Source organism: Schistocerca nitens, chromosome 9 (genome assembly GCF_023898315.1).
Source record: "Schistocerca nitens isolate TAMUIC-IGC-003100 chromosome 9, iqSchNite1.1, whole genome shotgun sequence".
NCBI classification, from domain to species: domain Eukaryota; kingdom Metazoa; phylum Arthropoda; class Insecta; order Orthoptera; family Acrididae; genus Schistocerca; species Schistocerca nitens.
In genome coordinates this window covers 168,965,138-168,987,600 of record NC_064622.1, presented here as the reverse complement: position 1 = coordinate 168,987,600, position 22,463 = coordinate 168,965,138, and the positions used below count along the sequence as shown (strand labels likewise).

Genomic DNA, 22,463 nt, shown 5'->3' with positions numbered 1-22,463 from the left:
CGTATGCCACGCATAGCGACAAAGTTCGCACAGCCGTCGGTATTAATGCTATTTCAGACCATCACAGAACCGTCTGCAAATATGTGGATTTGCTGGACACCATATGGAGCATTAAGTTCACCGCTTCGCCTCACACACTTACACACACCTCACCTCACGCCACGAAAAATATCGAACCGTAAACAACATACGTCTCTAATGGTACATTGCCAATGGAAGTGGCTAGTCAGAACACGAGGTGAGGAACGTGAAGTCTCTGCCTTACCGATGTAGCCTGATAGAACTTTCGGATTGTAACATGAACGGTATGAACAGGCACTGTCGATTCAGTGGCCCTTTTGAGGTCCTACTGCGCTGATCCTGAAATTCCGCCATGCAGATATTCCCAGATAACTATCATCCTTTGGGCTATATATGAGTCTATGACTTGATCTAGCCTGCCATGTGCCCTGACTGGTCTCACGGCAACGATTCCATTTCCGACGACTGGCACACTGGAATACACTGAAATTTTTGTGCTCTACGGCGAAAGGTAAAGCTTTTCTGGATCAAGGTGACTGCCCACGTAATTTGTTAAAATGTCAGATGGCATGTGCTTGATAGAAAACAATGTCGCTAGGTTAATTTCCTTCGATATGACTACATTTAAAAACAGGTACTTTGTATTGAAGTGTAATATGACACAGGTACGTACGATCAGTCCTCGTATGCAGTAACATGCGAGTGATAAGTGTACTGAGTAACCGAGGTTGCAGCCTTTCTATGTAATTGTGCGACTTGCAGCCCCAGTGCCAGAACAGAGATAAATAACAGATATTAAGAAACACATTCTGCTAATTCTTTTAACAATGAATGATATGTTGACAAAGGCCATGCGACGAACACAAGGGTGATATCTATATCTACATCATTACTCCGGAAGCCACCTGACGGTGTGTGGCTGAGGGTACTTATGGTACAACCAATTGATTGGCCCCCCCCCTCCCCCCCCCCTCTTTCCCCTCTTACACCCGAGAATGCTGCTTGGGAAGAACGATTATTGGTAAGGCTCCGTATTAGCTCCTATTTCTCGAATTTTCTCGTCGTGGTCATTTCGCGAGATGTGTGTGGGAGAAAGCAACAGGTTGTCCGACTCTTCCCAGAAAGTACTCTCCAGAAATTTCAATACAAAACCTCTCCGAGATGCACAACGCATCTTTTGCAGTGTCTGCCACTGGATTTGGCTGAGCATCGCGTCGACCAAACGATCCCGTGACGAAACACATCGCTGTTTCCCTATCTCGTCTAACAGTCCTACCTGACAAGAGTCCCAGAATGATGAACAATACTCAAGAACTGGTCGAACAAGCGCCTTGTTAGCCACTTATTTTGTGGGTGAGTTACATTTTCTTAAGATTATTCCTATAAATCTCAGTCTGGCTTCTGATTTTCTTACTATTTGTTTTATGCGTCCTTTACACTTTCAGTTTATCACCCAATAGCATCATTGGGACTCTACATAATCGAGAAATAGCCCCTTTGCTTTTAAATGTATAATTGCTGTTCCGTTACAAATAAATAGAAAAGAAAGGGCTTCTTTTTGTAAGTTTTCACAGTCACGTGGTGCGTCGGCAAGTTCTTGAGTTAATTCGTAAATTATATGAGCATGAATACGTGCTCGACATGTGAAGTTCTCCTGTTTATTGTTCAAAATGACCTAACTCATGTGATGTGTCATTTAGGTGATCTCAACTCAATCTTGGTGCACAAAATCACAGAAAATAACCATCATAAGTATGGTCCTACTTGTTAAACATATAGCCGGCCGAAGTGGCCGTGCGGTTAAAGGCGCTGCAGTCTGGAACCGCAAGACCGCTACGGTCGCAGGTTCGAATCCTGCCTCGGGCATGGATGTTTGTGATGTCCTTAGGTTAGTTAGGTTTAACTAGTTCTAAGTTCTAGGGGACTCATGACCTCAGCAGTTGAGTCCCATAGTGCTCAGGGCCATTTGAACCATTTTTTTTGTTAAACATAGCCTCTTCACGTAATCATATGTTTGAAAGCTGTGTCCTTGGCCGTGTGTTAACTGTCAAAACAAGAAATACACTTTATAAATAGCCACAAAAGTCTTGGGGAACGGTTCCTGTTTCTCATATAATCATCGAAATTTAAATTTTCCGTATTTATTTTCCACTGATTAAGACGAACACCAGGATGATTTCTTAAAATAAGCTAATAGAACTTTAAAATCAAATCTCCTGCCTTTCATTCCCAACTTGAGACACTCACCGAAATCACAGTGATGGCTGTCAAACAAATGACGAGCGTACTGGTGAAGAACTGAATGAGAACTGTAACGCTCAGCACTGATTCCATCTCGTCTACACACCTGAAACATATATACACTGGTGGAACAAAATAGCAACACCAAAAAATAATTAATGCAGTGAAATGAAATTTCTCTAATACGTTTGTCTAGGTGACTTAATAAGTGATTAACATTGGAAGATGCAGGATAGTATAAGCGAGAGGTAAACCATTGAAAATGTGAAATGGTGGTACATTAATAACCGGTGTAACCACCACAATGTTGAACGCAAGCATGCAAACGTGCATGCATTGTGTTGTACAGGTGTCGAATGTCAGTTTTGGGGTGGAGTTCCCTTCCTGTTGCAGTTGTTCTGTCAATATAGTGGCCCTTAATGTCCCATATGTGCTCCATTGGAGACGGATATGGTGATGGAGCAGGCAAAGCCAAAAATGTCGACACTCTGAAGAGCATGTTGGGTTACAACAGTGGTACGTGGGGGAGCGTTATCCAGTTGGAAAACATCCCCCGGAATGCTGTTCATGAATGGCAACACAACAGGTCTAATCACCAGACTGACGTCAGAGTGAGTGGGACAACCACGAGACTACTACTGTTGTCCTACGAAGTCGCACCCCAGACCATAACTCCAGGTTGTAGGACCATTGTGTCTAGCACGCACACAGGTTGGTTGCAGGCCTTCAACTTCTTATGGAACACCTTTGGGAATGTTTTGGAACGTCTACTTCATGCCAGGCCTCACCGACCAACATCGAAACCTCTCCTCAGTGCAGCACTCCTTGAGGAATGGGCTGCCATTCCCCAAGACACCTTCCAGCAGCTGACTGAACGTATGCCTGCCAGAGTAGAAGCTGTCAGCAAGGCTAAAGGGTGGGCCAACACCATATTGAATTCAAACTTTACCGATGGAGGGCTCACGAGCTTGTAAGTCATTTTCAGCCAGGTGTCCGGATACTTCTGATCACATACACTCCCACACATATATACGTGTGTGTGTGTGTGTGTGTGTAACAATAGCGCGTTTTGCATGTGACAGATTTCAATTTTTTTCATACGAACAATAAGCAAAAACAAAAAATTATGATTTAGTATTTGTTAATAAATATTTCCACTTCAGAATAGTTACAGAATTTCACTAAAAGTAAAACACTTGATATCAACAAGAATCAGAACAGTAACCTCACGAATCCTGCCTCGGGCATGGATGTGTATGATGTCCTAAGGTTAGTTAGATTTAAGTAGTTCTAAGTTCTAGGGGACTGATGACCTCAGATGTTAAGTCCCATAGCGCTCAGAGCCAGTAACCTCACGATTGCAAAATTTGTACCTGACAAATTCAGCTATTGGCATTTATGTTAATGCTCTCGAAATGTGTACCTAACTGCGTACGAAATTCTCATAATCTTCAAAGGTGAATTTTTTCGATCTTCTTTGATTGTTCCGTCGTACCACTTTAGGAAACTGATGTCTGTGCACTTAGTTTCAAATCCTGTAAGTATGAAGGAAATAGAATATGGCAAGTCTGTAAGGTTTCCTTTTTAGTGAAAATGGGTAGAGTTTGCACAGTTTACGAATAGACCTCATGGTACAAGTACTTCTTGACCACCGTACACTGAAAACTGAAGGAAATGGATGAAAAATATAGGATATCTACACCAAACCAACACTTAGTGGTCCTAATAATGATTTGCAGCATATAATTTGCTACGTATTCGTCAGCTCACTGTACTGTAAGCGAAGTAAACTAAAATCGAATGAAACTATACACTGCTTGAAAATTGCTAAGGAGTAGAGACAGCGTTGTACATGAATAATCGCAGGCAATGATGGACGAGATGAAACAAGGTACATACATAATAGAGGTGGAGGGATATATTTATAACGGAAAATGGTATAGACTTCACCCCAAGGGAAAGCAGTAGAACAGCTATAAATGAAGTTCGTATTTGACACGCGTCAGACTCCTAACACAAAGGTCCATAACGGACTCTCTATAAGAATATGCCCTCCTCGGGCACTAATGCGCATTTAGCAACTGTTACTCAAGCTGGATACAAAACTGAAGAGGAGTCCTTAATTAGGTGTTTCAAAATAAAACACCTGTTACCTGATGTTTTAAAACGGGTCGTACATCTTACAGTTTTCATTTGTCATTTTTTTGTAGTTTTTTCTTTTTCTTTGTTATTATCTACAACATTTGACAAAGAATAGTACTTTTTAAAACAACAATAATTTAAGACAGAAATACAAATAAATGTTGTTGTTCTAAGAAAGATGTAAAAAGCTGATAGAATAAAGGAGGGATTTGTTAGCGCCGTCGCCGATTGTCAATGGCAGTGAATGCCACGAAATGGTTTCTTCGAGTTATTGATCACCAGTGACAACAAAAAAGTTTTAGTAAATTAATGGTATTGCTAATCGTATGCATTGACATTAGGTGCTCATCCATGTACAACATTTGGTGCTTTCTTGGATAGATAATCAGCAGCATACACTTATTTACTGTTACGTCTCTATGTTCCTCCCCCTCCTGTTCTTATCCATTATCACCGTTTTCATTTCACTGTGAGTGTCGGTGTCCACCTCTGGAGATAGATGTTACGTTGCATGTAGGCATGTCTGTTGTGTCCGCAGATACTATTCATGTGTTGTTTTTGAAACACTGTTTGTCAATACATTTAGTTGCGCCCATTGTTCCTCGTCTCTTATTGTTGTGTATGTATGTATACCTACTTCTGTGTAGCCTTTAAGTGCGGTGTATGGCCGGCAGCGGTGGCCGAGCGGTTCTAGGCGCTTCAGTCCGGAACCACGCGACTACTACGGTCACAGGTTCGAATCCTGCCTCAGGCATGGATGTATGTGATGTCCTTAGGTCAGTTAGGTTTAAGTAGTTCTAAGTCTATGGTACTGATGAACTCAGATGTTAAGACCCATAGTGCTTAGAGCCATTTGAACCACTCTTTTGTGGTGTATGTCTATTGTTCGCTTACTGCCCGCAGAGGAAGACAGTGTGTTCTGGGGCACCTTCTTCCCCGCATGTGCATGTAGGTGTCTGTCTCACATTCACATGGTTTTTGTGAGTGGAATAAGGTCCATGTCCAGTTAAGACAAATACCACACCGCGGCTGGGATCGATTTATTTCATTCTCAATCGCTCACTTATGTCATGGAGGAAGTCGTGCAGTCTACGTCCCTTTTCACTTACATCCCTCTCACCTTGTCATGTATCCAACCGCCAACTTTTAAGGCGACGTCTCGTCTGTATCGGTACACCAGTTGCCGTGTGTCCTTATCTTGTCTTCCTGTCTTTAACCAGTACCTTGCATCTCTGTATTTGATCGTGATATCTATGAGGCAAATTCCCAGCACCACACAAAATGCATCCACTGAGGTCGTGCCGAAGGCTCCAAATAGCCTAAGTAGGACAATTCTCTGCCCTCGTCTGAGTGAAGCCTTTTTGGTGACCAAGTGACACTGAGTATTGATTCGAAGAGCGTACAGTGGTGTGACCGTATTACTGGTAGAGGTAGTCTGTAATGTTTTGAATATAGTTTATGTAGTATTTTTTCTGCTTTGTCTGTTGTTAGCCGGCCGGCCGCGGTGGTCTAGCGGTTCTGGCGCTGTAGTCCGGAACAGCGGGACTGCTACGGTCGCAGGTTCGAATCCTGCCTCGGGCATGGGTGTGTGTGATGTCCTTAGGTTAGTTAGGTTTAAGTAGTTCTAAGTTCTAGGGGACTTATGACCTAAGATGTTGAGTCCCATAGTGCTCAGAGCCATTTGAACCATTTTTTTGTTGTTAGCCTTATGTGTTCAAGGGAATTCAATTTCTCATCTCTCTCCAAGATAGCGCTTAATATGTGCTCGTTTGATGTTTCGGTCCCCTATTTTAACTTAACGGTTCCTTTGGAGTGATCCTTTCAGAAATGTATATGTTATTTTGTTTTAGGCTCTCTCAAGGCGGTTTTCAGTTGTTGCACGGTTCGAGGAGGAGATTTTTGTTGAGAAACATGTCTACCAAGAACATTCCATGCGTGTTCTACAGGGTTTTGATGTGTAACGTTTCCCCTCTCTCCACATATTAACTGTTGGGCAGAATCACTTGCCACAGTGAAGCGGGATTCGTCGGAGAACATCACTCTGGACCACTGTTGCTCACCCCAACAACTCTTTCCCTACACTAACGAACTCTCTGTCGGCGATGGCGTGGTTGAAATGGAGTGCATTTAACAGGCTTTCGAACATACAAACCAGCCTGTTTCAATCCCCGCGAAATGGCTCTGGCAGAGGCAAGTATACCGGTAACGGTTGCAGGGTCTGTATTGATCTGACTAGCAGTGAGACGTCTATTCCTTTCCACCACAAGAGTTATGTATCGATCCTTTTGCGGTTTGGTGATTCGTCTACGACCATTGGCATGTTTTTGCATAGGATTTCCACCTTCAGTGGCCCTTTTTAATTGCGAGATGACACTTCTGTACACACCTAATACTGTGACCACCGCAGTGACATTGTGGCCAGCTTAGAACAGTCCGACTGGTTGTCCACAATCGCACTCAAATGATGTCTTGCGGACATCTTGCCATACCACATATAACGTGGAACTAATCAGTTCCACTGCAAACTTTAGTCAAACATCGTACTGCATGAGCAATCGAATGCATACAGAGCGTTCGTGCACAGGCATCGCAGCAATTAACATGTCCAAGCCTCGACAATTCATTTTACTATGATTGGTCGGGTGTTCCTTAGGAATTGTCGGTTGTTCCATAGCAACTGGCAATTGTTCCTTAGCAGGTTCGAGTTTTTCTTTAGCAATTGCCAAGCAGTGTATTTACGAAAGACAATGTGCTAATCAATACACGTCAAAATAAATTGCTGTAGTACTTAACTCCATGAAAAGTAGATGACTTAAAGGTGGTGCTAACACAGGAAATTCGTCTGAAATAAGACGTTGAGCCGTAACTTCACCGATCAGTGTAGTTTTTGGATGAGTCGTTCAAAATGCACAGAGTAGCCACAGCTCTTTAAAATGTTTTTTTTTTTTTTAACAATTGATATCGTCTCGAGACAATATTTAAAAATAGTGTCGTACTCTCCATAGTAATTAATGTAGTATCTATAGCCACAGTGTTGTAGAGACCAGTGATTGGACGTTCCGGATGTGGATGCTCATTCTTTTGTAGAAGGGTATTTACTAATCATAGTGAAGAAATTTCGCAAGAACTACCATACATGTTATGTATACATAACTGTAAAAATTAATAGTAATACTAGTATAAGGATTTCCATGTAAAGCAGGTGCTGACAGGTGTGAATATACAGACCTATCACTTTAATACTTCATGTTTGCAAAATACTGACGTGAATTATTAACAGAAGAATGGTTTAACAGCTAGAAACTGGCCTCGGGGAAGGTCAGTTTGATTTCCAGACAAATACAGGAATATTTGAATCAATACGGGTCCTACGACTAGAAGATAGGTTAAACAATGGCAAACCTATTTTTATTGCATTTGCATATTTAAAGAAAGGTTTTGACATTGCTGACTGGACAAAACACTCTGAATTTCGAAGGTACCAGGGAGAGAATAAAAGGAGTGAAACGTTATCTGCAACTTGTACAGAATCCAGATTGCCATTAGAAGAGTCCAAGACTGTGAAAGGGAAGCAGTGGCTGAAAAGGGACTGAGACAACATTATAGCCTGTCGTTCTGTGCATTGAGCAAACGCTACTGGAAAACAAGGCAAAATTTGAAAACGGAATTAAAGTTCAGTGCAAGAAATAAAAATGTTGGCTGTTGTTGATGACTTTCTAATTTTGCCGGGGATGGTAAAGAATTTGCAAAAACAGTTGAATTGGAATAGACAGTGTCTTGAAAGAGGATGTAAGAAGAATATCAACGAAAATAAAACAATATTAAAGGAATGTAGTCGAATTAAATCAGACTATGCTGATAGAATTAGTTTAGGAGATGCTAGTAAATGATAAAGTAGTTTCGCTACTTGGGCGACACAATAACGGGTGTTGGTTGAAGTAGAGAGGATATAAAAGGCATACAGGCAACAGCAAGAAAATAGTTTTGGAATAAGATAAATTTATTAACATCTGATATAAATTTAAGTGTTAGGAAGTCTTTTCTGAAGGTGTTTGTCTGGAGTTTAGCCTTGTACGGAAGTGAAAGGAAAACGATGAGCTGTCCAAACAAGAAGACAGTAGAAGATTTTGGAATGTGGTGCTACAGAAGAATGTTGAAGATTAATGATGGGCTACTGAATCAAACCGGAAAAAAAAAGAAATTTATGACATAACACGACTAAAAGAAGGAATCGATTGATAGGACACGTCTTGAGACACCATGGAATAATCAGTTTGATGATGGAGGGGGAGGGGGGAGGGCAGAGTGTGAGGGTTGTAGATGAACACTAACGGATAAATACAGTAAACAAGTTCAAATGGATGTAGGTTACCATGATTATTCAGAGATAAGGAGGACCACACAGGAAGTATTAGCAGCGTTCGCGCTAAAGACCACAACAACAACGTAAAGATTATAAAACAGTTTACGCAACTTCATAATCTCCTGGTGAAATCGAATGCACTCCACCAGCCTGGCGTACACTCTATCCTGGATGACATCCTGGGCCCCAGCGTCGGCCGGAACATCAGCCTTGATGGTGAGTCCGTAAGTGTGGGCGAGTTTCTCTTGCAGCACGGCGTCTGGCTCCAGGGTCGCCATCTTGGGCAGAGCGATGTGGAGCAGCCTGAGCTGCGCGGTGATGTAGTTGATGAGCCCCACGTAGTAGGCGTCGGGCACGTTGGTGCAGATGTACATGAGCACCAGCCAGTAGCACATGATGATGTAGGTCGCCTCGTAGCCGGGCGAGCTCACCGGCAGCCCGCCGAACCACCACATCAGCATCGGGTAGTTGTGGCCCAGGCGGCGATCCAGCGTCGCATTGTCTGAACGACAGCCAAAACTCCGTAACTCAAACCTTGTTCTTCCTAAGTGTGTAAAAATTAAATAGAACCTTGGTTCAACATCAGTGAGCGACGGTTTTAAGACTTTTGGCAGAAGACTGATTGGGAGGAAAATTTCTCATCTTGAATTATACACTGAGCTACAGAATTAAACGGTAAGATAAATCCCGTAATTGTCTTGCGTTTGCAACGCAGAAATTTGAAATTTGTGTGGAAGATGCCTTCGACTTTCCTCTGTAATGGTGCAAAAGCGTGGTGCCCTAGGATGTCACTCTCAGGCTCGGGGACGCTTAGGACAGCAAGGTGTCAACATATGCGGAAAAAAAAGATCAGAGCTCAGAAGTTCATGCGACATGCAAGGTGTGTTAATGATGTCACATTGGCACCAGACTTCACCACAACGCCACTGTGCACGTCTCACGCGATAGGAAGACACACACCCCCTCTCTTACATTTCGCCCCCTTCTTTTGACACCTCTGCGATGGAGGTCAGAACGGTGACACCCAGCGTTGAAATCACGCGGTGGTCTTATGGGTGGCTAAGGCATACATTTTGGGCGCACTGCCTCTCACAACCTTCACGATAAGGCTTCAGGGGGCGGCATAAGATGCGTCAATGAAACCATCCATTTCCTTGGGGTGTCGATTCCCACACATTTCGGGGCCAAAAACGACAGTTCACATTGGGCTGAGCAACAAAACGACGTTCTTGACGACCTTTGACGCCTCTGAAGCCCTGGACATTTCAATCCCTCTCTATGGACATTGTGGGGCTGCATTCCTATTGCACATAATTGAACCGTAATCTTTGCTCTTGTGTACAGGTTGGATAGTCCAAAGGTATTCAACGAAGTTAGAACATGATCAGAAGCAGCTAAGAGTGCTTGTGCTTTTTCTGTCCTCCAGTTGCTATCTCCTGTGGTGTAAGCATGGATGAGCGCGACATTGGCACATGCATAGCTACAATGGTATAGAGTCCATCTAGGATCCTCCAATTCGGAAATACTCTCAGTGGCTCTCGCCCACACTGATGGAGAATTTAAAAAATGTGCCTTTGCAGAGAAAACCTGGGAAGTATCCCTAGGTACCTGCAGGGAGGCAACCACTTTCTCTGATGCAGCTCCGCAGTGTCTTAGAGGGGGGTTGAAACTTCTGGGGGTATTGTTGTTGTTGTTGTTGTGGTCTTCAGTCCTGAGACTGGTTTGATGCAGCTCTCCATGTTACTCTATCCTGTGCAAGCTTCTTCATCTCCCAGTACCTACTGCAACCTACATCCTTCTGAATCTGCTTAGTGCATTCATCTCTTGGTCTCCCTCTACGATTTTTATCCTCCACGCTGCCCTCTAATGCTAAATTTGTGATCCCTTGATGCCTCTAAACATGTCCTACCAACCGATCCCTTCTTCTAGTCAAGTTGTGCCACAAACTTCTCTTCTCCCAAATCCTATTCAATACCTCCTCATTAGTTGCGTGATCTACCCACCTTATCTTCAGCATTCTTCTGTAGCACCACATTTCGAAAGCTTCTATTCTCTTCTTGTCCAAACTGGTTATCGTCCATGTTTCACTTCCATACATGGCTACACTCCATACAAATACTTTCAGAAACGACTTCCTGACACTTAAATCTATACTCGATGTTAACAAATTTCTCTTCTTCAGAAACGATTTCCTTGCCATTGCCAGTCTACATTTTATATCCTCTCTACTTCGACCATCTACAGTTATTTTACTCCCTAAATAGCAAAACTCCTTTACTACTTTAAGTGTCTCATTTCCTAATCTAATCCCCTCAGCATCATCCGATTTAATTTGACTACATTCCATTATCCTCGTTTTGCTTTTGATGATGTTCATCTTATATCCTCCTTTCAAGACACTGTCCATTCCGTTCAACTGCTCTTCCAAGTCCTTTGCTGTCTCTGACAGAATTACAATGTCATCGGCGAACCTCAAAGTTTTTACTTCTTTTCCATAAATTTTAATACCTACTCCGAATTTTTCTTTTGATTTCCTTTACTGCTTGCTCAATATACAGATTGAATAACATCGGGGAGAGGCTACAACCCTGTCTCACTCCTTTCCCAACCACTGCTTCCCTTTCATGCCCCTCGACTCTTATAACTGCCATCTGGTTTCTGTACAAATTGTAAATAGCCTTTCGCTCCCTGTATTTTACCCCTGCCACCTTCAGAATTTGAAAGAGAGTATTCCAGTTAACGTTGTCAAAAGCTTTCTCTAAGTCTACAAATGCTAGAAACGTAGGTTTGCCTTTTCTTAATCTTTCTTCTAAGATAAGTCGTAAGGTTAGTATTGCCTCACGTGTTCCAACACTTCTACGGAATCCAAACTGATATTCCCCGAGGTCCGCTTCTACCAGTTTTTCCATTCGTCTGTAAAGAATTCGCGTTAGTATTTTGCAGCTGTGACTTATTAAACTGATAGTTCGGTAATTTTCACATCTGTCAACACCTGCTTTCTTTGGGATTGGAATTACTATATTCTTCTTGAAGTCTGTGGGTATTTCGCCTGTCTCATACATCTTGCTCACCAGATGGTAGAGTTTTGTCATGACTGGCTCTCCCAAGGCCATCAGTAGTTCTAATGGAATGTTGTCTACTCCCGGGGCCTTGTTTTGACTCAGGTCTTTCAGTGCTCTGTCAAACTCTTCACGCAGTATCTTATCTCCCATTTCATCTTCATCTACATTCTCTTCCATTTCCATAATATTGTCCTCAAGTACATTGCCCTTGTATAAACCCTCTATATACTCCTTCCACCTTTCTGCCTTCCCTTCTTTGCTTAGAACTGGGTTTCCATCTGAGCTCTTGATATTCATACATGTGGTTCTCTTCTCTCCAAAGGTCTCTTTAATTTTCCTGTAGGCAGTATCTATCTTACCACTAGTGAGATAAGCCTCTACATCCTTACATTTGTCCTCTAGCCATCCCTGCATAGCCATTTTGCACTTCCTGTCGATCTCATTTTTGAGACGTTTGTATTCCTTTTTGCCTGCTTCATTTACTGCATTTTTATATTTTCTCCTTTCATCAATTAAATTCAATATTTCTTCTGTTACCCAAGGATTTCTATTAGCCCTCGTCTTTTTGCCTACTTGATCCTCCGCTGCCTTCACTACTTCATCCCTCAGAGCTACCCATTCTTCTTCTACTGTATTTTTCCCCCCATTCCTGTCAATTGTTCCCTTATGCTCTCCCTGAAACTCTCTACAACCTCTGGTTCTTTCAGTTTATCCAGGTCCCATCTCCTTAAATTCCCACCTTTTTGCAGTTTCTTCAGTTTCAATCTGCAGGTCATAACCAATAGATTGTGGTCAGAATCCACATCTGCCCCTGGAAATGTCTTACAATTTAAAACCTGGTTCCTAAATCTCTGTCTTACCATTATATAATCTATCTGATACCTATTAGTATCTCCAGGATTCTTCCAGGTATACAACCTTCTTTTATGATTCGTGAACCAAGTGTTAGCTATGATTAAGTTATGCTCTGTGCAAAATTCTACAAGGCGGCTTCCTCTTTCATTTCTTCCCCCCAATCCATATTCACCTACTATGTTTCCTTCTCTACCTTTTCCTACTGACGAATTCCAGTCACCCATGACTATTAAATTTTCGTCTCCCTTCACTACCTGAATGATTTCTTTTATCTCGTCATACATTTCATCAATTTCTTCATCATCTGTAGAGCTAGCTGGCATATAAACTTGTACTACTGTAGTAGGCATGGGCTTTGTGTCTATCTTGGCCACAATAATGCGTTCACTATGCTGTTTGTAGTAGCTAACCCGCACTCCTATTTTTTTATTCATTATTAAACCTACTCCTGCATTACCCCTATTTGATGTTGTATTTATAACCCTGTATTCACCTGACCAAAAGTCTTGTTCCTCCTGCCACCGAACTTCACTAATTCCCACTATATCTAACTTTAACCTATCCATTTCCCTTTTTAAATTTTCTAACCTACCTGCCCGATTAAGGGATCTGACATTCCACGCTCCGATCCGTAGAACGCCAGTTTTCTTTCTCCTGATAACGACGTCCTCTTGAGTAGTCCCCGCCCGGAGATCCGAATGGGGGACTATTTTACCCAAGAGGACGCCATCATCATTTAATCATACAGTAAAGCTGCATGTCCTCGGGAAAAATTACGGCTGTAGTTTCCCCTTGCTTTCAGCCGTTCGCAGTACCAGCACAGCAAGGCCGTTTTGGTTAATGTTACAAGACCAGATCAGTCAATCATCCAGACTGTTGCCCCTGCAACTACTGAAAAGGCTGCTGCCCCTCTTCAGGAACCACATGTTTGTCTGGCCTCTCAACAGATACCCCTCCGTTGTGGTTGCACCTACGGTACGGCCATCTGTATCGCTGAGGCACGCAAGCCTCCCCACCAACGGCAAGGTCCATGGTTCATGGGGGTATTAGCAGCACGAAACGTTGTCCAAAACGGCGTCCAGTTGCTCATCGCACTGAGAACTGTTGTTCCCGACAGCGAAATGAGCGGGGATCAACACCCTAAGGAAAAGATTTGTTTCACTAACGAAATTATGCCACCCCCTGCCGCAGTTGCGAGTCCATTGTGAGCGGTAGTGAGTCTGAAATCTTTGCCTCGTCCACCCATAAGAAAACCACGTGATTTCAGCACTGGGTGTCGCTGTTCTGACCTCCATCCAACAGGCGTGAAAAGAAGGGGTTACATGTGGGTTAAAAGGGGTGTGGTGACCTCATTGTGTCCATGGTGCCCTTAGACTGAATTTTGGTGAAATTTGGTGCCAAAATCTCATCATTAACCCATCTTACTCGTCACACGAACTTCTGAGTTCTGGCCTTTTTCCGCATGTGTCGACGCCTTCCTGTTTGAAGCGTCGGCGAGCCCGGGGGTGACGTCACAGGATGCCATGCTTTTGTATCGTTAGGTACCTTTGAGCCAGATTTCAAACATCTACATCACAGTGGAATACAGTTACGGGATTTCGAAAAAGTGGTCCTTTAATTGTGTTGCGCAGTGTATATGGCGTCCATATCGACACACTGTTCTTTTTGCTTTGCTACAACCTGTTGTGGTCTGACGGAAGTCAAGCGACAACCTACTGCACGCAATGGGTTTGTTTATACGTCTTTTAAAAGCAGCTTCGTTGTACTGGTGTCGTTCACATTCAAATCGATAAATTGGAATACCGATCAGTCATTTTTTTTTTCGACAGTGAAAATTCATCCTAAGTTGGTGCATTCTTACGAAGAATCCATTATTTTATTGTCAGCAGCTAAGAAATGAGTAGCTCAATTTAAACGTAATCTTTCTTCTCCTCTAGATGATCCTACGTGAAGAACATTTCAGAACCGTAACCACATATGAACGTATTAAGAAAGCGTGCAATACGCTATTCCAGGGTTGGTGACTGAAGGTACGCAAAATAATTTATGTCGTAGGTACATTAGAAGAAAGAGTGAGGTGCATATTACATGAAGAATTCAGGACAATAGCTCTTTATGTAAGATGCTTACCACATATGTTGATTGCTGACCAAATGCAAATGAGAAATCGTAATTGTTTGGATTCTTTCCTCCACAATTCCTCCGTTGAATGAGACATCGGCCCACCACTTCAAACATGAAGAGAATCACCAATCAAAACCATGATTGAGAAAAATACTTCGCTGAAAAAGGTGAAATCGGATTTCAACTATCAGAAAGGTTATGACGAGTGTTTTTTGAGCTGTAAAAGGGCGTCTTCTCACTAGTTATCTTGGTGACGATAAAATAATTACTGACGAGCACTGCTGAAATCTATTGGGCGACTTGGATGGAGAAATTGTTGGAGAACAGGTCAGGATAAAGCACCGACTGACATACACGATTTCACTGTGGGATAGTTGAGAGATGTCAAGTAGGTATTGTTAGAATATCTACTCTTTTCACTAGATATGACGCCCTATGTCTTCCACCAGTCATCACATCTTAAAATATTAGTTAGTGGAAAAAGATTTGATTCCAACGAAACGAGAACGAAATTCATCACCCTAATAAGGGACATCCAAAAAACATGAATTTTTTGCCTAAAAATATAAGTGCCATTTACATCGTAATGGTGGAACAATGGTCTCACTGTGGGATGTGTCCGCAGCTCGTGGTCTAGTGGCTAGCGTGGTCTAGTGGCGAGTCCGATTCCTGGGTGGGTTGGGGATATTCTCTGCCTGGGGATTGGGTGTTTATGTTGTCCTCATCATTTGATTGTCATCATTCGCGACAGTGTCTAGATTGGCCTGTGTAAAAATTGGGACCATGTACGAGTGCTGATGACTGCGCAGTTGAGCGTTCCACAAACCAAACATCATCATCACCATCACTGTGGAATGTGGGCTTATTGATATTTATAATTAAGACATCCAAACGGCATTTCTGCATTTATTGTACAGAGATTGTGAGAAACCACTCTGGAGTTACAATTTTCACTTTAACAGTAGCCAACTTACTTTTGAATTAAAAAAAAATTAAAACCAATCTGTATTTATAATTTGAGGAAAACCACTTTTTTTTACTTTCACCAGAACCAGACATCACCCCATTTTCTTACAGTCTAATTTAGATGTCGCACAGAAGCTACAAAATTACATAAGACCCAACACAAAGTTATGCTACAAAATCCTCTCATTTCAGTACGGTGATTTAACAGTAACCAGTCCATTTGGTGACCCAACTCATCATTAGTGTGAGCGGTCGTAGAACTAAGAACGAGCAGTCAGTAACAAATGCAACACGCGCACAAATTGACCAAGAGCCTGCTTGAACGTATCGCTCCTCATTTGTGAAACACTCTGGTTCACTCCCAGCACTAGCTGTACCAGCTCATGGAAGGCCAGTCTATGGCTTGTAGATTCGACACAGTAGATACATATAATGTATCACATTGCTGTCGCTCACCCCTGATGTAGCACTACCAGCACGTTATATGGATGTGGGTGCCTGTTCTATGGGATTTGCCTGGAAGAACAGACGTCACACAGCCATGTAACTGATTCTTTCGATGGAAAATGAATCTATAATATTCAGTGTGGATGCACAATTACATTCGACCTCCTGCGGGAACCCAAAATTAGCGAACACTAAAAACATGGATGGGGACTGCAAACAGGTGGCGCCAGATGAGACTGCCAGGGAGTGTGCCGAGATAGTCCGAAAATGTTAACGCAACTCCCCAATAAGCAGGAGATCCCTGGTTCAAGTCCTGGTCTGGCTCTTCACCAGTGATATCGTATAAAGTCCCGATGCCACTTGATAACATTAGTTCCTTCCCCTTCCTTTCCCTTTTACCCACTCCACCTTCAGTTTATATAACTATCAGTAAACACACGACTCGTGTATCTTCTAGGCAGTTGAAACGCCACCACTCAGCTGGCGCTAGCTGTCTGCACCTGCAGTTCCACTGCGCTACCTCGTGAGTTCTCGGGAGATGTGCAATACACATCACGGCATACCTGTACCATGAAGGCAATTTGTCCTTGTCCGAGAGACAGAATGAGGTTCTTATAAATAGTTATACAATGCAACCTGATATTGATGGAGAGTATCCAGAACTCTGAATGTGAACATTTTAGGCTAAGATTTACCATGACTGTTATTGATATCAAGTGAAACAAATATTTCACTCTTACCAGCCACTGTTTATTTATATCCACGACTCGTTTCGAAGTTTTAAAACCCCCAGCCCATTGCTGCGCCTTTACCATTGTGTCCTGCCCTCTCTCCAACTCCACACCCTCCACCTTCTTTCCCAACGCAACTTCCCGCACCTACCCCTCCCGGATGATGAATTTCGCCCTGACGCCTACCCCTCCTACCAATTCAAACCCCACCTTCCTCCTGTCTCCTCCTCAGGGCTCCCTCTCTTCCTCCTCCCTTCTCCTGAGCAGCTTTCCGCCTCCTACACCCCCTCCCTCTTCCATGCTCCCCTTCAGTGTCTCTGCACTCTTTCCTGCCTTGTCTTCCCTCTTCATCTCCCACCCTGCTCATCTCCTGCCCCCTTTTTCCTCTTTCTCCCGCCTCCCTATCCCTCTACCCTCTTTTCCTCTCCTCTACAACCTCCAGTCCCTCAGCAGGTCCCTACCAGTGGTCTTTTTTTATTCTTTGTGTTTCGTCGTTTCCAGTGGTTTTGTTTTTTTAAGTGTCTCACTTTGCGTGAATTTTGTACTGTGGCCAACTTTTACCTTTTGTTTGACTCCAGTGATTTTAAGTACACAATGAATTGCTAGCTTTGTTCTTTTAACTTTATATCAACTTTTTTATTGTCCCCAAGCGCTCCCATATTGGTGTATATATTAACTCCCATCATCTCCATTTACTGTATTTTTGTGTCCCCCTTTTTACCCCTGTTTTTTATCTAAGAGTTCCCCTTGTATATTTGTTAAAGCCATTTCCCTGAAGAGTGGTGGACTGTGCCACTGCCACTGAAATTACAATAAAGGAAAAAAAAACGAAGGTTTAAACCTCCATCATTTGGTGGATTTTCATGAGTTAGTATTACATATGTGTGTGTTGTGTTACGATTTTGGGGTAACTTGTGGCACACACAGGTTCCCTTCTCTGTTGTAAAGTATCACATGTAAACCTTCGTATCTTGTAAACAAAGATGGTATCTGGAAATTGTTTCTAAAAGTCCCAACCTACAGTTTGCAGACACCATCTTTGTTTACAAAATATGACGGTCTACATGTGATGTGTTACGACAGAGGAAGGAGCCTGTGACCACTGGAGACAGTGCCACAAGTTATTCCAAAATCGTAACACAATGCACACATATCTCATACTAATGCAGGTAAATCCACCAAGAGATGGAGATTTAAACTTTCGAAATGCATCGTGGATATAAATAAATAGTGTCTGGTAACAGTAAACTTGTTGTTTCATTTGGTATCCAGAACTGTCAAACCAGAGCCAAGCACAGTGGCCAGATATCAAAACAACATGAATAAATAAGTGATACGAAGCATGAAAGAGACATGTCAACCAGGCTTAAGACAACTTCATAAATGCAAAAGCACAAAATCAACTCAGGACAAAATGAGTGTAGCAACTGCAAGAAAAAATCACATCATATGGCCGCAAATGACAACTATAAAAGAATAATGATAAATAGTAAAATAATATTTAATCATAGTGAAAGAAAGACTAGTAAGGAAAGTTAAAAGGGTATTTCTAAAGGTCCCAAGTTACATCAATGGAAGGTAACTTCATAATAATTATTCTGAAATCTATATCAAATCTATACCAAATATTCCCATTGTTAAAATGGTAGACTTGGCTTAAATAATGGTGATGAATATGAAATGGTTACCAAACACTTCGATAAGCTTCTGAATGTACCAAAACCATACCATTAATTAATATTTCACGGCATTCATAAAAATATAAAAATTTTACTCCACCCAATGTAAATAAAATTAGGGATGTGACTAAGACTCTAAACAATAATAGAACTAAGGGAGAAGCTTATAAAGGGTGTTCATAAAAGAATATCCCAGTTATAAATTTTAATATTATGAACTGTAAGCGTTGTAGAAAGTTGGTTGAAGGTCATAATTGAAGAGTAATTCAAATAGTTTTAGATTATAGCACTTGTGAGTACTACTTTGCTGTTTTCCGTTTTTCAGCGCCATATATACAAAGCTGGCGACCTGAACATAAAGCGTATTGCATTCTACAGCTCGTTAAGAGTGAATCTGTAATTTCAGTACAACATGCGTTTCGTTTAAAGTTTATCTGTGATCCCCATGGTGTAAAAGCCTCCGCAATATGGTATAGTCAGTTTGAAGCGACAATATATATGTGTAAAGGGAAAACAACGAGATGACCAAAATTGTCTGAATAGAATTTTGACAGTGTCAGAGCTTCGTACATTCACCGTTCTAAGAAGACTGTTCGGAAACAAGTCTTGAACTTCAGTTGCCAAAGACGACAGTGTGGAAAGTTTTAAGAAGAGGTTTACATATGAGCCCATATCGGTTACAGTCGGTACGTACTGTAAAGCCAGATGACTATGGCGTAAGTTATAACCTTGCAAGTGAAGTGTTGAGAAATGACTTTCGTGAGCGTGTAGTGTTCAGTGATAAGACAACTTTTCATCTAAGTAGGGAGGTATATAGCCATAATGTTCGTGTCTGCGGTCAGGACATCCTTACAAACTTGTAAAACGTCAAAGAGATTCCCCAAAGTTAAACGTTTTCTGCGCTGTGTCCCAGCATCAAGTTTGAGGTGAATTTTTATTTCCTGGAGCTATTGAAACAGACATCTGGATATGTTGCAGGAATAGCTCTTTCACCAATTAGTAGGTGAATCTGAAAACTTTATTTGGCAGGAAGATGGAACACCTCTCCATTCACATCTCTCTGTACAAGAATTATTGAACATCAAAATCCCTGAACGTTGGAGTCGTTTTAATGCTCAATATGAAGTAGCTCTTTTCTGCTAGCTTTCGCATTCACCTGGACTCGTGCCATGCGATTTTTTGGTTTGGGGTTCTATAAAAGATCATTTCTACATTCTGCAACTACCTAATAATTCTCCAGAGCTGAGACACAGAACTGAGGAGGCTATTTCTTCCATTACTCTGGACTTGTTAACAGAATTGTGAGAAGAAATGAATTATAGGTAGGATATGCACCATATAATAAAAGGTGTTCTTACCTAATATTTATAAGAAAATGTACATTACCTACCATTTGATGTATAATTTCTTTAAACAGTCTAAATTAAACTGTTGTAATATATTACTGAAATATTCTTTTATGGACACATTGTACAATTGCTGAGCTTTCAAAATAGTCTCACCCAAAACCATAAGAATCTGGATAACAAAAGTCTCAAAGAATGAAAGTAGCATTAATTCACCGATTGCCTAAGAAAGATGAGAAACAAAATGTCAGTAGCTGTAGAGAGATATATTCCTTTTTCCACTTAGTTATATAATGTTCTCAAAAATTGACTGTAAAAGTTTGAGTCAACACTCGAAAGTTATTTAGATGAATACAAATTAGAAAGGGCTCATATTCAACTTAAAACCACTAATTCACTACTTACTAATCTCTAATATCATATAACTTTGAAATTTTTTACAGATCTTTTGACTATTTACATGAAAATCTTAGATAAAATAATTCAGGAACTTGGAGCTAAAGATAAAGTTAGAAACCGACTATATCAGTCACTCTCAGACAAAGCATTAAAAATAAAATATGCTCGCCGAGTATCAAAACTAATCTATATAATTACAGGAGGAAGACAAAATGATGAGTTATCTTCAGTCCCCCTGAGCTGAGTTTCGAAGAAGTGACAACAATCTAGAATGATCAATATTATCAGAATACAAATTACCTCCAATAATGGTGGAAGAGAGCAAAAATATGTTTAACTACCTGAACTTATACAAAGATTTTGCTGTATGTCCTGAAAGTCTACATATGTAATGATGTAATTCTATATTTGGAGGAGATAGGTAATAACTACAGACTGGTCAGAAAAAGCCTGCAAAAACGTTGTTGTAGGCTAGGTTTCTCTGAGAAATAAATGTTCACAAAAAACGTCGATAACTTGCGCCATCTCTAAGTTAATTAGCATTGAAGTTAGCCAATCAGGCATTTGCGTGCATAAATTCGAGCAGCACACCAGATACAATTAGTGTTAGTTCTCATGTCATAGATGATAGCACACGAGACTGCTCAGCCTTTGGTTGTGTTCGATCCTTACTACTGTCCAATGTCCAATTTTTGTATTGCTCTCTTGTCTGGGTTTAGTAAACCAAGTGAGGAACACATTTGGTGACATCGTCTCTGTTTGGCCAAGTCTGCTCAGGGAATGACCTGACTGGATAACTTCCATGCTAATTAACTCATAAATGGCCCCCATAACCTCCCAAGCAACACTCATACTAGCATTTCAGATTGATTCTAAGAATATCTCTATACAAAACAATAAAGTTAATACAAACATAAATGTTCCCTAATTATTTGTAAAAATAATTTGAAAAAAATTGTTGAAATAACTGCTGTAAAGGAAAGAATGTAGAAAGCCTGTCATAGCACAAGGAAGTTTGTAACAAAACTTGTAGTTGTTGTTGTAGTTGTTATTGTTGTCATGGTAGTGGTCTGAAGTCCAAAGGCTGGTTTGATGCAGCTGTCTTTCACGTCTATCCTGTGCAAGCCTCTTCATCTCTGAATAATTACTGGAATATAACAGCGACTTTATACCAGTCATAAAAATGAAACAATTGATCACAGTGTAGTATTTTACTGGTCATCAAGACGAACGCCACCGTGAAATACTGGACTTCGCGATCTTCTATGTGATGTCATACAGTCAAGGTCAATGACTAACTCATGCCACCATGATGACATCATAGTAAAGGTGCATCGCAGCACTCTATAAACAGTTCATCATTGCTCCCTGTCAGCCTGACGGTCATTGAACCATTTGTGTTTGGGATAAAGGTAGCCACCATATGTCAACTAATCATCATTTCCACACCCTGTGCCACCTTGGCAACTGACCATTATTGCCCCTTCCTCCCCCCACCCCGTGTTTGGGGTAATGGTAGCCACCATGTGTCAACTAGTCTGACCATCATTGCTCCAGTTCTTTACAATTTTGTGTAACAAAACAAAGGTAGTGTATGGAGGTAATTTGTTAGTTTTGGTGTAACCGGTCTTAGTAGGTTTTTGCTGTTTTTAGACGGTTTTTGAGAAATAATCTGATCATCACTGCCCCTGTTTGTTGTAACATGACGACAAAGGAGGCATTTTGTTACAATTCATGACGTACGGAGCGAAGATATGTCAATATGTGCAATAGCAGAAGATGACAAACCTTTTGTACTGTGAGATAAAATTACGATGGGGTCACTATAATGTTTGGGTGGCTTTGCAAAGTTGTTGTAAAGCATAGTAATCATCGTTTCTTACCTCTTAGAATGTGTGTTAGTACTGCCCATTGAAGCGTCGTGAATTCTCAGTATAAGTTAGCACTGTCCGCAGAAGATGACAAATGTTTTGTTATCTTTTATTTTTTAATTTTTATTTCTTATTTTTTATAATTTCATGCTAGCTGCAGCTGGTATAGTCCCTCTATCTCACTCAGTGAATTTTCCACTGCCGCATTCACGTATT

At 41.4% G+C, this 22,463-nt stretch overlaps 1 protein-coding gene across 2 annotated transcripts in view; it reads right to left on the bottom strand.

Moving 5' to 3' along the window:
* Positions 1 to 9,167, bottom strand: part of LOC126203921 (odorant receptor Or2-like) — a 70,670-nt gene extending 61,503 nt beyond the window's left edge. For both annotated transcript variants that reach the window (XM_049938318.1, XM_049938319.1), the window contains exons 1-2: positions 8,879 to 9,167; positions 2,269 to 2,368 (exon numbers count right to left, since the gene is read on the bottom strand). In XM_049938318.1, coding sequence (XP_049794275.1) covers positions 2,269 to 2,368; positions 8,879 to 9,162 — 384 coding nt within the window. In that variant the 5' untranslated portion in view covers positions 9,163 to 9,167. The remainder of the gene's footprint in view (positions 1 to 2,268; positions 2,369 to 8,878) is intronic.
* Positions 9,168 to 22,463: the final 13,296 nt, after the last annotated feature.